The 16,612-nt window shown below is 42.3% G+C and overlaps 1 protein-coding gene and 1 gene segment (V, D, J or C); both read left to right on the forward strand.

Annotated features, from left to right (window-relative positions):
* The first annotated feature begins 962 nt into the window (after positions 1 to 962).
* LOC124869301 (zinc finger protein 773-like) lies at positions 963 to 9,117 on the forward strand. Of its 2 annotated transcripts, none has more exons than XM_047367083.1 (5): positions 963 to 1,052; positions 3,071 to 3,414; positions 5,018 to 5,129; positions 5,607 to 5,903; positions 6,646 to 9,117. In XM_047367083.1, the coding sequence occupies exons 2-5, from the start codon at positions 3,094 to 3,096 to the stop codon at positions 7,965 to 7,967; spliced, it is 2,052 nt and encodes a 683-aa protein (XP_047223039.1). In that variant the 5' UTR covers positions 963 to 1,052; positions 3,071 to 3,093; the 3' UTR covers positions 7,968 to 9,117. The 2 variants fall into 2 exon arrangements, with proteins under 2 accessions (XP_047223039.1, XP_047223040.1); XM_047367084.1 differs by lacking the exon at positions 963 to 1,052 and having other exon boundaries at positions 2,289 to 3,414; positions 6,646 to 6,710; positions 6,777 to 9,117.
* Positions 9,118 to 12,610: 3,493 nt separating this feature from the next.
* On the forward strand, positions 12,611 to 16,595 carry LOC124869351. The segment is given in 2 exon segments: positions 12,611 to 13,353; positions 15,236 to 16,595. Coding segments are annotated over 2 exon segments (396 nt in total).
* The last annotated feature ends 17 nt before the right edge of the window (positions 16,596 to 16,612 follow it).

The following is a 16,612-nucleotide window of genomic DNA, read 5'->3' on the forward strand; positions in this document are numbered from 1 at the left end:
GGAAAGAATAGATGTGGACTCGTCACTGATAACCTGGATCACTGAGTATCTGACCAGCAGACCACAGTTTGTGAAGCTGCAGAGCTGTGGGTCAGATCCCCTGATATGCAGTGTTGGGGCCCCCCCATGGAACAGCGCTCTCTCTTCACCACCTCTGCAGACGTTACGTATTGTTCCAGGTCGTCTCACCTGCACAGGTACCCAGATGACACCACTATAGCGGGGTGTGTGGAGAGGGGACGGGAGGAGGACAGGCAGCTGATGTGAGGAGAACCAATTACAGCTAAATATAGATAAGAACAAGGAAATGGGGGTCAAGTTTAGCCGCATGAAGACATTGCTGCTGAAGATCTGCATCTCAGGGGAGAACGTGGAGAAAGTAACGTCATACAAGTACCTCGGTGTTACCCTCAACTATAAGCTGCACTGGACCCAGAACATTTTACAAAAAGGGCAATAGAGTAGACTCCATTTTCTCTGCAAGTTGAGGTCCTTTAATGTGTAGTAGGCTCCAGATGTGGCTCCTCTGTGGCTAGTTCATCTTCTTTGCTGTGTTGTGCTGGAGAGCCAGAATAAAGGTGAAGGACTCAAACAGAAGAAATGAAACCCACAGAAAAGACTGAGTCAGTTGTTGGGACCAGACTGGCTCCATTGGAGGAGAAGCTGAGACTGAATGTTGGAGAAGATCAGATGAACAATGTCTCTCAGCCTCTTTACAGCACAGCAGATAACCTGAGGAGAAGCCCCAGCTGAAGATCCCTGCAGCCCCAATGTGTTGAAGATCCTGAGGCCGTCAGATTTAGACCGACATGGAGCCTCCAGAACCGTGACCCGGATGACTGGAATTAGATTTATTTGAACGTGTTTCCTAGACTCTTATTGTTGTGTTTCATGCTGGGACAAATTCATTTAGAATCAATCAATCAAATCTTTGTACACACACACACACACACACACTGAAGCTGCTACTGGCCAATCAGCTTCAGTGTGAGGACGAATGCGGAAGTGACGTGATATACCCATTTCCATTGTTTCTGAAGAGAAAAACTCCGGTAAGATGATGAATTCCTGCATGTTTTCACATTTAAACCCATCAACGGTTCCGTGACAAGTTATTTAAGGTCGTCCTGTTGTTCCGGGTCAGTGTTTCCGGGTGATTTTATTATAAATCAGTTTGTTAGCAGTTAGCTAACATTAGCAGCGCTAGCTTCAGGTTCTTAAAGTTCCTGCTGATCTTTAGCGTCCAGCTTTTCTTCTGCAGATGAAATGATCTGATAACATGTAATGTAATGTCCATATTTTACTGCTAAGTCATAATGTGTAGCTGCTTTAGTTTCCTTTCTGCTGGAGAACGGAGGTGATGTCGAAATGTTGCTTCAGATTCTATGGAGAGCCGTTTCATTCCAAATTAAATAAATAAATACTGCTATTGATAAATTATGAATAAATATTACATGAAATAAAACACAATAATTATATTAAAAGAAATTTATATCTTATTTTCTTTAATACATTTCAAATTGGAGGGCTGCACGGTGGTGCAGTTGGTAGCACTGTTGCCTTGCAGCAAGAAGGTCCTGGGTTTGATTCCCAGCCCGGGGTCTTTCTGCATGGAGTTTGCATGTTCTCCCCGTGCATGCGTGGGTTCTCACCAGGTACTCCAGCTTCCTCCCACAGTCCAAAGACATGCCTGTTAGGTTAATTGGTCTCTAAATTGCCCTTAGGTGTATGAATGAGTGTGTGTGGTTGTTTGTGTGTTGCCCTGTGATGGACTGGTGACCCGTCCAGGATGGACCCTGCATCTTCCCCATAGACTGCTGGAGATAAGCACCAGCTTCCCTGTGACCCACTATGGAATAAGTGGTAGAAAATGACTGACATTTCAAATTGATTTGATTTACTTAAGATTTATTCATTTATTTCATAATGCAGTTTTATTTTGTGCCATGCCGTAGCTGCCCTCACCAGTGCCACGGAGGATGCCAGGCGATTCCACTCACATCGTGTATCAACATCAGTCTAAACAAGAACCACAACATGGAAAAACACTTCAGCGTTTCCAGCAGAGGAGCTGACCGCTCAGGCTGTGAGGTGTTCATGGTGTCCATCAGAGGAACGTCCTGGGTGGAAGAAACTCTCTGTGGCGGCTGGTTTTTTGTCATTACAATCAGAATCAGCTTTATTACCATTGTTGGTTGCAGTCTGGACCGGTCCTGTTTGGTGGATGATCCAAACCACACTGAGATGGATGAAGACAGGACAGACTGAATGATGACAGTGGAGAAGATGACCAGCAGCTCCTGAAGAAGGTTGAACTTCTAGAGTTGTCTCAGGAAGTTCAGTCTCTGCTGCTGCTGGTAGTTTACATTAAGAACAGTGATGGTTGGACCATGTTTGCGAGCCACTTGGACCTTGTGGAGAAGCAGTTGTTCATGGTCATTCTGAATAACTGCTCCCATTCCTGACAGTTTTCACTTCAGCATCTCCAGGGGGCGATAATGTGCTGGGTTATTCATGTTTGACCCTTACGATGAGGAGAAGAACTGAATAGAGAGTAAAGAGATTTTCATCAGATTGTTTTAGATGGTGAGGTGGAAGGAGAATCGTTTACTAGCAACTTGTTGCCTAGCAACTTGTTGCCAAACAACAGCCGACATTGTTGAGATGGATTTATCTGCAGAAGCTGGATAGATGATTCTATCTGGGATCACTTTTACATTTTCTTTATGTATCACGAGTCATGTCATATTATCCCAACATTAACCCAGATGGTTTACCTGATATCATGCAGCCTTACTTGGTTCTGGTGACCATCTCATGACTAATCTGAACTCTACATTCAAACTTTTTTCTTCTAACAGCTTCTGTCTGTAGGAGGTTTGCTGTTCGCCCAGGACACCATCATCCTCATCCTCAGTGGATCTGTTAGACTCCTTTAATGCAGCTTTCGAGCCATAAAGTGTTGATAGTTTCTTCACCATAAAACAACTCAAAATGGACAGAAGCATAAACATGTAAGCACGTTTTATGATTTAGTTTGGATGACATTTATTGTTCTGAACTTCTACAGAAGCAGGGTTTTGTCCCGGCAGTATGCCTAGCCGCTGTGTGGCCCGGTTCTGTGGCAGCACAGTGAAGGATGGCGTGACCATACACTCCTTCCCCAAGGAGCCCGATCTCCGGAGGAACTGGGAACAGTTTGTACAAGCGAAGCGGAAGGATTTCCACCATGCCACTCCGTATAGCGTGCTCTGCTCCAAGCACTTTCAGGTTGATGATTATGATGATGCCATGATGCAGATGTTTGGGTTCAAATCTAAAAAGAAAAGACTGAAGAAGGATGCTGTTCCTAAAATTCACGTCTCGCCACCGAATCCCAAACCTGAGAAAACTCACAGACTGGAAAGATCTCAGGTGAGTTGGATCATTAGTTTGCTAATTTCTCCCTCTGAATCTATGGATCCCTGAACTGTGAGGAGCTCCATCCTGGTGTTCTGCTCTGCTTTGATCTTCAGCACCGAGTAGATGTACAGTGGTTTGTAAAAGTATTCATACCCTATGAACGTTTCCACATATCTTCAGATTTCAACCACAAACATAAATATATTTTATTTAAATTTTAAGTGAAAAACCAACACAAAGTGGTAACAGTTGTGAAGTGGAACAAAAATTATACATGATGTAAAACATTTTTTACAAATAAAAACTGAAAAGGATATTGTGCAAAAGTATTCATCCCCCCCTGAATTAATCCACCATTTGCTGCAGTTACAGCTGCAAGTCTTTTAGGGTACGTCTCCACCAGCTTTTTACATCCAGTGACTGAAATTTTTCCCATTTTTCTTTTCAAAACAGCTGAAGCTCAGTCAGATTAGATGGAGATCGTTGCTGAACAGCAGTTTTCAGATCTTACCACAGATTCTTAACTGGGTTTAGGTCTGGACTTTGACTGGGCCATTCTAACACATGAATATGTTTTGTTTAAACCGTTCCATTGTAGCCATGGCTTCATGTTTAGGGTCCTTGTCCTGCTGGACTTCTTATGGTTTTCTTTCAACTATGGTTTTCTTCTTTCCACTCTTTCATAAAGACCACATTTATTCAGTGCACGACTAATAGTTGACCTGTGGACAGATTCCCCCACCTGAGCTGTGGATCTCTGCAGTTCCTCCAGAGTCACCATGTCCTCTTGGCTGCATCTCTGATCAGTGCTCTCCTTGTTGGGTCTGTAAGTTTAGGTGAACGACCTCGTCTTGGTAGGTTTCCAGTTGTTCCAAACTCTTTCCATTTCCAGATGATGGATTGAACAGAACTCCATGAGATGTTCAAAGTTTGGGAACTATTTTTATAGCCTGAACCTGAACCTGCTTTAAACGTCTCCATAACTTTATCCCAGACCTGTCTGGTTGTTCCTTGGACTTCATGATGCTGTTTGCTCCCCGATATTCTCCTAACCAACGTCTGAGGCGTCACAGAGCAGCTGTATTTGTACTGAGATTAGATGACACACAGGTGGACTCTATTTAGTGATTAACAATCATCAGGCAACTTCTGAAGGCAACTGGTTGCACTCAGAGTAAAGAGGGCTGAATACTTTTGCTCACCTGACTTTTCGGTTTTTTATTTGTACAAATAAAAAAGAAATCATGTATAATTTTTGTTCCACTTCACCATTGTTACCACTTTGTGTTGATCTTTCATTAAAATTCATTTATGTTTGTGGTTGAAATGTAACAATATGTGGAACATTTCAAGAGGTATGAATACTTTTACAAGCCACTGTATCTGATGGTTTTTATGTGTTAAGATGTGAATTATTTCAGGAGTCTGTATGAAAAATATCTAAGGGGGACAGTTTGATTTGCTGTGAGGACTGGATTCTCTCTTTTTCTTCCCATCTAGAGTCAGAACCTTCTGTCCATTCGGTTCTCCCCTGATTAAAGGCTTGACCTTCTAATAATGATGCAGCAACAGGATTTATTACGAGTTTACCGTCAGAATGATGTCTTTCTTCCAGGTTCTGACAGAAGAGTCCTTGTCTGCCAGGGAAGAAGAGGCCGACGCTCCAGTCGGAGCTCAGATGACCCAACACTTCCTTCAACACACAGGGTCATGTTTTAGGAGCAGAGGTTAGTACGTTTGTGGTAAATGATCATGTTTTTATGCACTATAGAGCCAAAGGTACCGGGTCTCAGCAATTGTACCCCTCTGACTAATGTTTTATCCTGTTGGACCCGTCACATGATCCGTGTTTCATTTTTTTGGCTCATTCTGTAACTAAGTTCTAACCAACCTGACCATGTCTGAAGATCTTCTGAGTTATTGAATGCAAATAACTTCTTCAGGCTTCATTGCTTCTTTGAACACTAAAATCAAAAGACGGCTGGAAGGAAACTGATAATAAGGAGATTTCTGCCTACATGTATGAGCAAAAATGAGAAGCTTCCAGCCGGGACCAGGTTCTCCTTGGTAATCATGAAGAACAAGTACCTGCATTCTGATTGGCTGCCTCCTCAGGAGGTTCAACAGCTTCTTAGAAATCCTGTAAACTAAAGAAGTTATTTCAGCTTCATGCTAACGTCATCTGTGTAACTTTGTTCCTCCAGAACCACCACAGCAACATGTTATAAAGCACATGGAGGTTCTGACTGACCAGCAGCTCTGGAACCAGGAGAGAAACCACAGTCTGGACAAGGAGGAACCAGAACCTGTACACACTGAATTAGAGCTGGGGGAGCCAGAACTTATACAGATCAAAGAGGAACCAGATGAATCAGAACCTTTACAGACTAAAGTAGAGTTGGAGGAACCAGCACTTCTAGATACCAAAGTGGAAGAGATTGATGGGCTGCCCAGACAGCTGGAGATTAACTGGAAACCAGGAACAAACGTACACAGACGAGGTCAGTAACGCTGCTGATGTCATGATGCTCCGCCCACTCCCAGTCTTCTCCTCCAACTCCGTATTTATAGGTGCCATGAAAACCCAGATGAACTCTGGGAATATTCCGCAGCTCCACTGTAGTGATGGGAAACCTGTGGGCTGAATGTCTTATAATTAGCCCAACTGCTTGAGGTGTTTCTGGACCTGTCCTTTAAAGTTCTGAGGGTTGGTGGTGAAATCGGACTTCTTTAATGAAGCAATTACCACTGATTGCTTTTAAAGTGCATCATGTGACGTCATAAAAACAACCAGAATGAAACCATTTCAACAGAAGAAAATTCATTCATAGCTTTGTTTCAGTGCCATCTAGTGGTAACATATGAAACAGCACAGCACCATCTGGATAATTACGTGGTTAGTTGGGGTTCTGTGATTAAGAGCTCATTTTAAAGGTCGAAAATAGTTAAATCTTCAGCCAGAGAGTCCAATCAGTACCATTCATCTGTCTTCCTGTATTAACTTACCTTAAACACACAGGGTGTGCTTGAAAACCCTCTAATGTGTCTGAATTTAATCAGTTCTGCAAAGCAGACTAAAGTCCACCTTTATTTCACACCACATCTGAAAAAGTCCCACCTCCCTACCAGGTCCATTTTCTGGAGTAGATGTTGATTCTGTTTCCAGGACAAATGCTGGGGGAAGAAAAACTACCCCAGTTGTCTCTGCATCCATGATCGTTTTTCTGACTTTTGTCTTTACAGAATTATCACACGGACATGTTAACAAGGAGCAGGAGTTTCTCACTGACCAGCCGCTCTGGAACCAGGAAAGGAACTGCAGTTTGAAACAGGAGGAACCAGAACCAGCCGCTGACCAGCCGCTCTGGAACCAGGAAAGGAACTGCAGTTTGAAACAGGAGGAACCAGAACCAGCCGCTGACCAGCCGCTCTGGAACCAGGAAAGGAACTGCAGTTTGAAACAGGAGGAACCAGAACCAGCTGCTGACCAGCCGCTCTGGAACCAGGAAAGGAACTGCAGTTTGAAACAGGAGGAACCAGAACCATCACAGATAAAAGATGTGGAAGAACTGTGCATCAGTCAGGAAGAAAAGCTGTTGTTAATGAACCCCAAGAGTTTGACCCATATGGTGACTCCAGCCTGCAAAGAAAGTGAGCACAGTAACCCAGAACCAGACACTGACCAGCACCACCTCCTCAACTCTTCTGAAGATGAGATTCAAGGTCAAGAAGGAAGCAAACAAGTAAACTTAGGGCTAAACTTCAACAAAATGTTTCCACTGAAGTACGAGTCCACAAGCCATGCAGGTTCTAAACCTTTTCTTGATACCTGTGGACAGAAGGGTCCTACTTCATCATCCTCCCTGGAATTCAGCCACAAGACTGAAGAAACCAGAGATGGTAGCAACACTGATGGAGACATTTCTCATTTGATGCTAACAAAGAGTGACCAAATATTTCACTCTGATAAAAAGCTGCATCTCTGCAACATCTGTGAGAAAAGTTTCAGACATAAAGGGAATTTATTGTGTCACATGAGAACTCATACGGGTGAAAAGCCATATCCATGCAGTGAATGTGGGAAACGTTTCAGTCAAAGAGGAAGTTTGACGAAACACAAGAAAAGGCATGCAGATGAAAAGCTGCATTCATGTGATGAATGTGGGAAATGGTTTTATCAAAGAGCAAGTTTGCTCCAGCATATGAGAACTCATACGGGTGAAAAGCCATATTTCTGCAATGAATGCGGGAAAAGCTTTCATCAAAGAGGAGGTCTGATGAAGCATAAGAAAACACATACAGGAGAAAAACCACATTGCTGCAAAGAATGCGGGAAGCATTTCACAGTGAAGTTTAACCTTTTGGTTCACATGAGGACTCATACAGGCGAAAAGCCGTTCTGTTGTAAGGAATGTGGGAGGAGTTTCAGTGTAAAGAGTAGCTTGTTGGGTCACATGAGGACTCATACAGGAGCAAAACCATATTTCTGTCAAATCTGTGGCAGGAATTTTAGTAGAGGTAATAACATGAAGAGCCATATGAGAACTCATAAAGATGAGATTTAATATTTTTGACATTATTACAACAGTTTCTTTGTTAACATGCATGATGATTCACAGGACTGTGATTTATTATGAATCCATTATGGACACAGCATGACTTGGGTCAGTTGTTCTGGGTTTCAATAAACAAGCTGCTCACAATAGAAATTTGGCCCATTTCTTGTGACAGAACTGGGTCAGGTTTGTAGGCCGCCTTGCTCACACATGTTCTCTGTGACTGAGATCAGGGCTTATTGCTGACTGCTCTAAAATATTGACTTTGTTGACCTTAAGCCACTTTGTAACTAGTTTGGTGGTGTGATTAGAGTCGGATTGCACTGCTGCCCAGGATTTAACTTCCTGGCTGATGTCTTTTAGATTCTGCTTTAACATTTCCTCATAATGTTTTATCCTCATGATGCCAACCGTGAAGCACGGAGGTGGTAGCATCATGTTGTGCTGCAGACTGACACTGAAGATGTCACACAGCAGCTCACTGTTAATGGAAGTTATAACGGGTGCCAGCTTCGGTCCGTTATTAAGTTGTTGAGCGATGGGAGCCGACAATATTCTGACGACATAGAAGAAGAGAGCTCAGCTATTAATGACGGCCTCTAGTGGAGCAGAGATGCTGCTGCTGCAGTGAAGTCTGGATGTGTAGGCGGAGCCAGGACCGTTGGCAGCGGTAGCAGTCGGATGAAATGTGACGTGACCGTCCTGACTGCGGACGCTTGAAAACCATCGGATACGTATCCGATTTAGTGCCACATATGGAAGTGGCACAATTCAAACTTTTTGGAGGAGAAAAGTTCAGAACTGGGCCGTTCTGACTGGCAAGAAAAAGTCAGATTTGGGTCACATTTTGCTGCAGATTGAAAGTGCCTTAAGATAACTTCCGCCTTGAATTTGTGCTTCATAAATGAGTTGAGTTTTTATGCCTGTTAACCACCAAACTATCTGGACTCTAAAAGTTCCTGTTGGACAGTAAAGTTTTTCCTCTTATGAAGGACGAAGGGGAAAAATATCTTTCTGACTGTAGAGCCAACAGCTGCAGAGTAACATCCAGATCCTAGGCTGAAATTCTGACCCGCTTTTAGAACTAGACGCTGACTTTGGGCCGGTTTCACCATGTGACCCATATCAGCACTATATTAAAAGGAAACTATTGAATCAACCTATGTAGTGTTTTTATCAATCTTATGTGAATTCTTCTCCTCCTGTTTGAATAATCAGTTATTTTTTATTGAAAAAGACAACAGTTTCATTTATTTCTCAGATCACTTCACCCAGAGAGCAACAAAACCCACCATAAGCTTCTAATTGAATCAAATCTATTAATCCATGAATTAAACTCATTTACAGTTTTATATATTTACTCTCTGGAAATGTTAATAAACTCCAATTATTATAAACAGATTGGAACATTATAAGGTTTATTAGCTATTAGTTAAGTCTGTGTTCATGTTTTTCCACTTTCAAAAACTGACCGTTGTAGAAGTGACTGGAGTCTGTTTAATAAAAATCAATATATTTTCTTTATTTTCATCTAGATAATGTTATATACGAGCTGCACCTTAATGCACCACGAGATTATCCAAATAAAAGCTGTGTAGAAGCACAGCGGCCTGATAGCTGCACAGAACTGCAGGATAAAAGCTGCAAACAGTCATATTGTTTCAAACATGATTAATGAAAATAACTGGTAGATTTATAAATATATCAAACTCACCACTGCTGTCCTGCTGCTGTGATGGACAGAATCACCAGTGTCATCAAGATCTCTGTGCTGCATCTCATCAAACTCCACTAATTTATTGTTGAGCTGATCGGGACCAGGAAGACCTCAGCTTGTAGAGCAGCTTCATAAGCTTGGAGATATTCTGGAAGCAGGCCTGTTGCTTCCTTCATTCTTTTCATCACTGAATATCTTTCTGCTAATTCCAGACAAGATGCGCTCAGTTCCTGATTATAACCTCTCTCTCACTTTTTCATGAATTCCAACACTATTGATCATCTATCCAAGATGGCGCCGCTGAGCTTTGCTCTCATTTTCTGCGTGTTTTTGTGGTGCTTTCTGCCACCATTTGGGGGTCTCTTTCAGCAGAGGGGAACTTCTAAACATCACAGTCCTCACTTGGCAATTTCTCACCATCATTTATTGATGAAAGCTTCACAGAGATCCTGACCAGCGGAGTGGCGGTTCTCTATGGGCTATACCACTGAAGACGACGGAGAGGGAAGAGAGTCGGCGTGCTCTTAAAGCTCCGACAGCGGGGACTACGCTCACCCTCGCCTTCAATCCACCTGGCAAATGTGTGTTCCTTTGCCAACAAGATGGACAAACTGCTTCTCCTCACCTGTAAAAACCCAGCTCTGTCGCACTCTGCTCTACTGAAACATGGCTGAGTGAGAACACTTCTGATACCGGGCTTTCAGCTGCTCAGAGCGGAGCACAAATCAGATTTATCGGGGAAAAAGCAAGAAGGTGGATTCTGCTTGTATGTAAATGAAGGTTGGTGCAGATACATCAAAATGCTGAAAAAGACATGTGGTCCTGATCTGGAGTCATTTCTCATAAACTGTAAACCGTTTTATTCACCGGCGGAGTTTTCCTCATCTGTACTGGTTGGTTCTTACATACCACTTCAGATGCTGAAAAACAACTGGCTGAGCTGACAACAGATGTGGAGAAAAACCATCCAGACTCTCATCATTGTTCTTGGGGATTTTAACAGTACAAACCTCTCCAATAAACTTCCCGAATACACGCACCCGCTCCAGGCAGCCCCACCCCCCACCACACAGCGCGCCGCAAGACAAGACAAGGGCCCTGTGGAACGCCACCCCAGGCTTCGAACACAGCAGACACCACCGAGCACCATGTTCACAGTGGAACCCCCCGAACGGGACAAACTCACCTGGCAAGAGGTCCCTGGCCAGCAGCAAGCACCTGGGCAAGCCCCCGCAACCACACCACATCAACTCCACTGCAACGGCAGCCTAGGTAGAAACATTAACTAGCTCCACCATCACCGCTCAGCCGATTCAAATGTTTTTACTTTGACATGAAGGTTTTATTGCAAAGTCTTGTCAGAAAACTCAAATTATACTAATCATAATTTCATCACTAAAACCGGTGAAAGGGTGAAACTTCCAAAACGGCTAAATACGTTTTATTATGCATGAAATGTTTGACGTGATCTGTTCAGAAAGCAGAAGAAGCTGAGAACCTGTTAACCAGGAGGAAGAGGAGCTGAGAGGTTCAGGGAGGAGCTGAGATGTTACTGAACTCTAGAAGAGACTCAAACTTCCTCATTCAACACAGTTCAACACATAAACATCTACTCTGCTCAACATGGACTATTATGGACTTTCTCTGCTCATTGCTTCACTTCTAACAGGTCAGATTCAGTCTAAGTCTTTAGAAAATGTATTTTAAAAGTTTTTTTGAACTGTGGCTCTGAAGGTTTTGATAATAAAAATGTGACATTTCTGTCTTTCTTTAGGAGTCAGCTGTGAAGGACTCACTGCAGTCAAAGATAAAGAGTTCAGGTCAGAAGGCAGCTCTGTTACTCTGTCCTACAGATACTCCAAACCAGCAATTGGTACCGATTATTTCTTCTGGTATCGACAATATCCTGCAGAACCTCCAGAGTTCCTGATCTCTCACACTGGAACAGGAACCAAACTCCAGGATCCAGTTCCTGGTTTTTCCTTTAAAGTGAGAGATGAAAACATCCAGATGGACCTGCAGATCATCTCTGCTGCAGTGACAGATTCTGCTGTGTACTACTGTGCTGTGGAGCCCACAGTGACAGGAAACACCAGAACTCTGTACAAGAACCTGCAGTACTCCACATCATCCACTAGAGGACCTCACACACTGTTAAACCACTGATTGTTGAGTCTTTGGACTGATGACAAAGACAACAGAGACATGAAGCAGTAAAGATCAGAGACAGAGCTGCTGTGGAAGCAGAAAACTCTGTGATTGGTTGAGTTGAAGTGGCCCCGCCCACTGAACTTCAGCTCCTCCAATGACATTATTTCTTCCTCCTTCTACTACAGTGGAAGAACATTGTTCATCTGCTGTGTGTGGCTTTAAGAGCTCCAGAGACATGTTGCTTTACCTCTTTTTGCTTCTATCTCACCTTCTAGGTGAGTTTAAGATCAGGGATTCAAGTTTTGTTCCAGCTGCTGCATCAACCACAGATACAGACTGCATTTCACTACTTTTCTGCTTTCTTTGCTCTGACTGAATGAAAATCAGCTTCTCATCATCTTGGAAACTGAACTGACAGAGTTCTACAGTTGATTTAGTTGTGAATGTCCACAGAGTAACTCTGTACAGAGGACATTTGTCCACTGTCTTCTCCTCTCAGCCTCATGGACAATGTTAGTCTAATGTCTTCATTTCTTTTCCAGGACTAACAGCTGGAGACACAATCTCTGCTGATAGAGATGAAGTCAGAGGGACAGAAGGACAACCTGTCTCACTCAGCTGTAGCTATGAGACAACATCTGAGTATCCTGACCTTCACTGGTTCAGACATCATTCTGACCTTCAGGCTCCTCAGCTTCATATCAGATGGATTCTTCTAATTCCTGTTTTATCAGAGTCTCTGTGGTTACAGCTGCTAATCAAACACTGAGGAGGATCCACAGGAGCAGAGTTACAGCTAAACCCTCACAGGAGGAGACAAATCCAACCTGAAAATTACCCAAATGTCTACTTCTCATTTATTGAGGCCAGGTATGATACATTAGATCCTCACTGTTTCTGTCTCCATCAGTGAGGACGGTGTGACAAAGTGAAGTCAGTTTCTAAATAGTAAATGGACTGAACTTATATAGCGCCTTTCCAGTCATACTGATCACTCTAAGCGCTTTACACTAGAGCCACATTCACTCAGACACGCTCACTAGCGCTCACACATTCATACACTGATGCGCAGATCGGTAGGTTAAGTGCCTTGCCCAGGGGCAGAAGGAAGCTGGAATCAAACCCACAACCTTATGGATTGCAAGACAACTCTTACCACTGAGCCACAGACGCCTCCAGCATTCTACCAACATTGATTAATTACTTGATGATTCCAAGCTGTGATCAGTGAGCTGATGGCCTCCATCTCCTTATTTTATCCACATCACTGGAAAGACATTTTCCTGCTTTTAGAAAGAAAGCATCAATAAAATATTCCAAGTCAACATCAGGAAATATCAAATACATTTTCTAAAAGTTGTTGGAAACAAATGAGTCAGTACCAGGGCTGCAGCAGAACCTGTTTCCATAGTGGACCATCTCAGAACAGAGGTTCTCACAGCAGGGCTGGACTGGGACAGAACATTGGTCCAGGTGGTCCACCATGACTGGTCAGATGTGATCTCCAAGAGATGATCCTCAATATCGGTAAATATTAGTATTAAGATGGTAAATCATTTTTCATTAAAATGTAAGAACAGTTGTACAAAACTTTATGAAATAAAAATGATTCTAAACTAAAACATAAATAATATATTTTCCACACATAGAAACTCCCTGCCAAAGATATGAAAACTGGACTATTTGTAATCATTTTTAGTGTTTATTTTATTTGTTGGTGCCAATAACTTTATGGTTGAACGTTTGCTGTGTTGCTGATAAACAGTGATGCTAAATACCACACAGGGATTTCACTTTAATTATGTTTTATCCTAATGTTAATAATAAAGTTGTTGTTGGAACATGATAAACTTCATTTGAGCCAAACTTTCTGTTACTTGATGGTGTTTGATGAATTAGCCTCATCAAACACCATCTATTTAATCCTAGAATTGCTCCACCCAAGGTGGCAGCAGGTTGGAGTTTCTGTTACTTTTCATTCTGATTAATTCTTTCCTCTTGTGGTGGATAATAAAATATTTTTTGGACGATTATCGTCTCCGGTATCAGATGCTCTGCAGCTGGAAGGATTTTTGCTGATACATTTTTACTTTTGGACATTTGTTATGATGCGTCACCATAGCAACAAGGTGTTTTTTTTTCCAACTGGGAGCAGCTGATTAATATCTCAAAAGCTCAAATAATACTTCAACTACAACCCCAAATCCCTGATGAGTTGAAAAGGAGGCGCCATGGATGCAGAGCAGGAGCTAAGAGAAGAGACAGAAGCAGGAAGTTCCAACCATCTCTTCATCGATTCTGATGAGCAATGTGAGATCATTGGGAAACAAGTTGGATGAACTCCAAGCTCTAAAAAGGACCCAGTTTTCATCCATAAGAACAGTTGTACAATAGTTTATGAAATCAAAATGATTCTAAACTAAACCATTCTGATGAATATTTCTGTATATACAGGATTGGTATTAAGATGGTAAACTAAAATGTTTTACATAAAAATGTCATGATTTGACAGGATCACATTCAAAGTTTGACACATTAAATATCAAGATTAAAACTTTGGACTAATAATGGATCATGTTTCTAGATTTCTAAACTAAACAAAAATAAAACATTAATCTGTATAAAATGTGTCTCTCAGGAGGAATCTTAACATCTTCTGGTGGTTTTCATCTAAACAGACAGAAAAACAAGGAATGAAGCCATGAAATCATTCATTGTTCTGTCAAACCAGCATCAAACAGCTGGACTGAGAATTTATTTGGACTAAATCACAGAATCTTCAACACTTCCTGCTGAACATGCAGACTGGAAACCTTCTTTCTATGATTTGTACCAAGCAGGGGTTTTAATACCAACAACCAAGCTGGGACTGCAAGGTATGAACCTCAGTTTGATCTGCAATAACCAGAAAGCACCTTCTAGCTCCACTAGAGGGCGACATGATCCAGTAGGCGGTGCTCTACCTGTGCTCTGTGCTCCAGCATTGTGTCAATAATAAGTGGTGCTGTGAAGAGAACAATTGTCAGACTGAATGTTGAACATCAGCTAGTTTCTCCTGCTGATTTAAACCTTGTTGGACAGATGGAACATTGGCTGTGGATTATTCTTGCTGCTCTTTTCTTTGGTAAGATAGAAAGCTCAACATGTTTCCTCTTCAAACACTTGAACACATTACTGAGCTCTACATGAAGAGCTTTTAATGTTCCTTCTACAGAAGATCAGAGCAGATCATTTCTGCTGCCATTTGTTACCTTGTAGAAACACCTGATATGGTTCAAAGTGACAATGATCAGTGAAAATGACATCTATTCTACATGTAATAGAAGTCTTTAAAGCTGCTGATTGTTCTCCTTTAATCAATCATCTTCATTGATTCATCTCTTCCTCTGCATGTTCTGTTCTTCTCCAGAGTGTAAAGGAGACACAGTGAAGCAGCCAGAAGGAGATGTTGTTGCTGCTGAAGGAGAAACACGGACTCTGGAATGTACTTATGAGAGCAGTCTAAGTGTCACATTGTTCTGGTACAAGCAAGAAGGAAACAGTTCTCCAAAGTACATGCTGAAACAGCTGTCATCATCCAAATATAAAGCTTCAGATTTCAACATTAGCAGATTTGACGCCGACCTCAACAGTAACAAGAAATCATTTCATCTGAAGATCCAGGATCTCCATCTGTCGGACTCTGCTGTGTACTACTGTGCTCTGCAGCCCACAGTGACAGGAAACACCAGAACTCTGAACAAGAACCTGCAGAGTGAAACCAGGACAATATTCTACAACCTCCACTAGAGGGCCTCATGAATCAGGCTGCAGGATGATGAGGTGCAGCTGCTGGAACCAAACTTTAATCCACTCTGTGAGGCAGCAGCACCTTCACTTGGTGCCTCTACAACAGTTCAAAGTGGGAGAAGTCAGTGGAAACCAGTGGATCCTCCAGTTAGGATGATCAGAGTTAGGATACCCACTGGTCCCACCAGCAACTATGCTGGAGATAAACCTCCATGTATTTAGGAGTCTGGTTATATCTCACCATCAGTCTGTCCATTGTGGCTGATAAGGTCTTAACTCCACTGATCCACCTGCTGCAATAATTGATACTAATGATCCCACAGCCTGAAGGGTTCTTTACTCTTCCTGCTCTAGAACAACCTGCAGGGAACATCTGGGAATGTGTTGGGTCTAAAATGACTTGAGGAGCTTCATTATGAAGAGACCCAAAGTGTCTGGGCCTCTTCTAACCTCTGTTCCTGTGAATCTGCTGCTGTTACTGACAGAAGAAACTGATAAATATATTTATTTTATTAAAAGCTTTGTAATCCAGCAAAGATACTGATTGACCCAAAGCTTCAAATCTGTCCATTTTCTGGTAAAATAACATGTTTCTGATTAGCGTCTCTGACCTTGGTGAGCTCTGCATCTTGTCCAATCAGGTCTATAAACCTGGCTGTCATCAGCATATAATGAAAGGTACATTTGTGCGTTCCAAACTTGGAGGCCAAGAGAAGCAGATGCAATGAAAAAAGCAGAGGCCCAAGAACTGACCCCATAGAAGACGTGGACTGAGGAAGATTTAAAGTTTCCCAGGCTGACACAGGATGTCCTTTCTGTCAAGCAGGAACTGAATCACTCAAGAGCAGTCCCTCTAATGCATATAAAATGCTCTAAAGCAGATAATACATTGCTGTCATCTACAGTATCAAATGCAGCTGTTAAGTCCAACAAAACAAGGAATACACAATTTCTTGAGTCTGTAGCTAAAAGAATATCATTAAAACCGTCAACAGTG

The sequence above is a fragment of the Girardinichthys multiradiatus genome, chromosome 6, assembly GCF_021462225.1.
Source record: "Girardinichthys multiradiatus isolate DD_20200921_A chromosome 6, DD_fGirMul_XY1, whole genome shotgun sequence".
In the NCBI taxonomy this organism is placed as follows: domain Eukaryota; kingdom Metazoa; phylum Chordata; class Actinopteri; order Cyprinodontiformes; family Goodeidae; genus Girardinichthys; species Girardinichthys multiradiatus.

What these genes read in the sequence shown, in the direction of transcription:
- LOC124869301 (XM_047367083.1), top strand. Translation starts at nt 3,094, where the DNA reads ATGCCTAGCCGCTGTGTGGCCCGGTTCTGTGGCAGCACAGTGAAGGAT. An exon ending in GTCATGTTTTAGGAGCAGAG is followed by an intron (nt 5,130 to 5,606) that starts GTTAGTACGTTT and finishes TTGTTCCTCCAG; the next exon opens with AACCACCACAGCAACATGTT. An exon ending in AACAAACGTACACAGACGAG is followed by an intron (nt 5,904 to 6,645) that starts GTCAGTAACGCT and finishes TTGTCTTTACAG; the next exon opens with AATTATCACACGGACATGTT.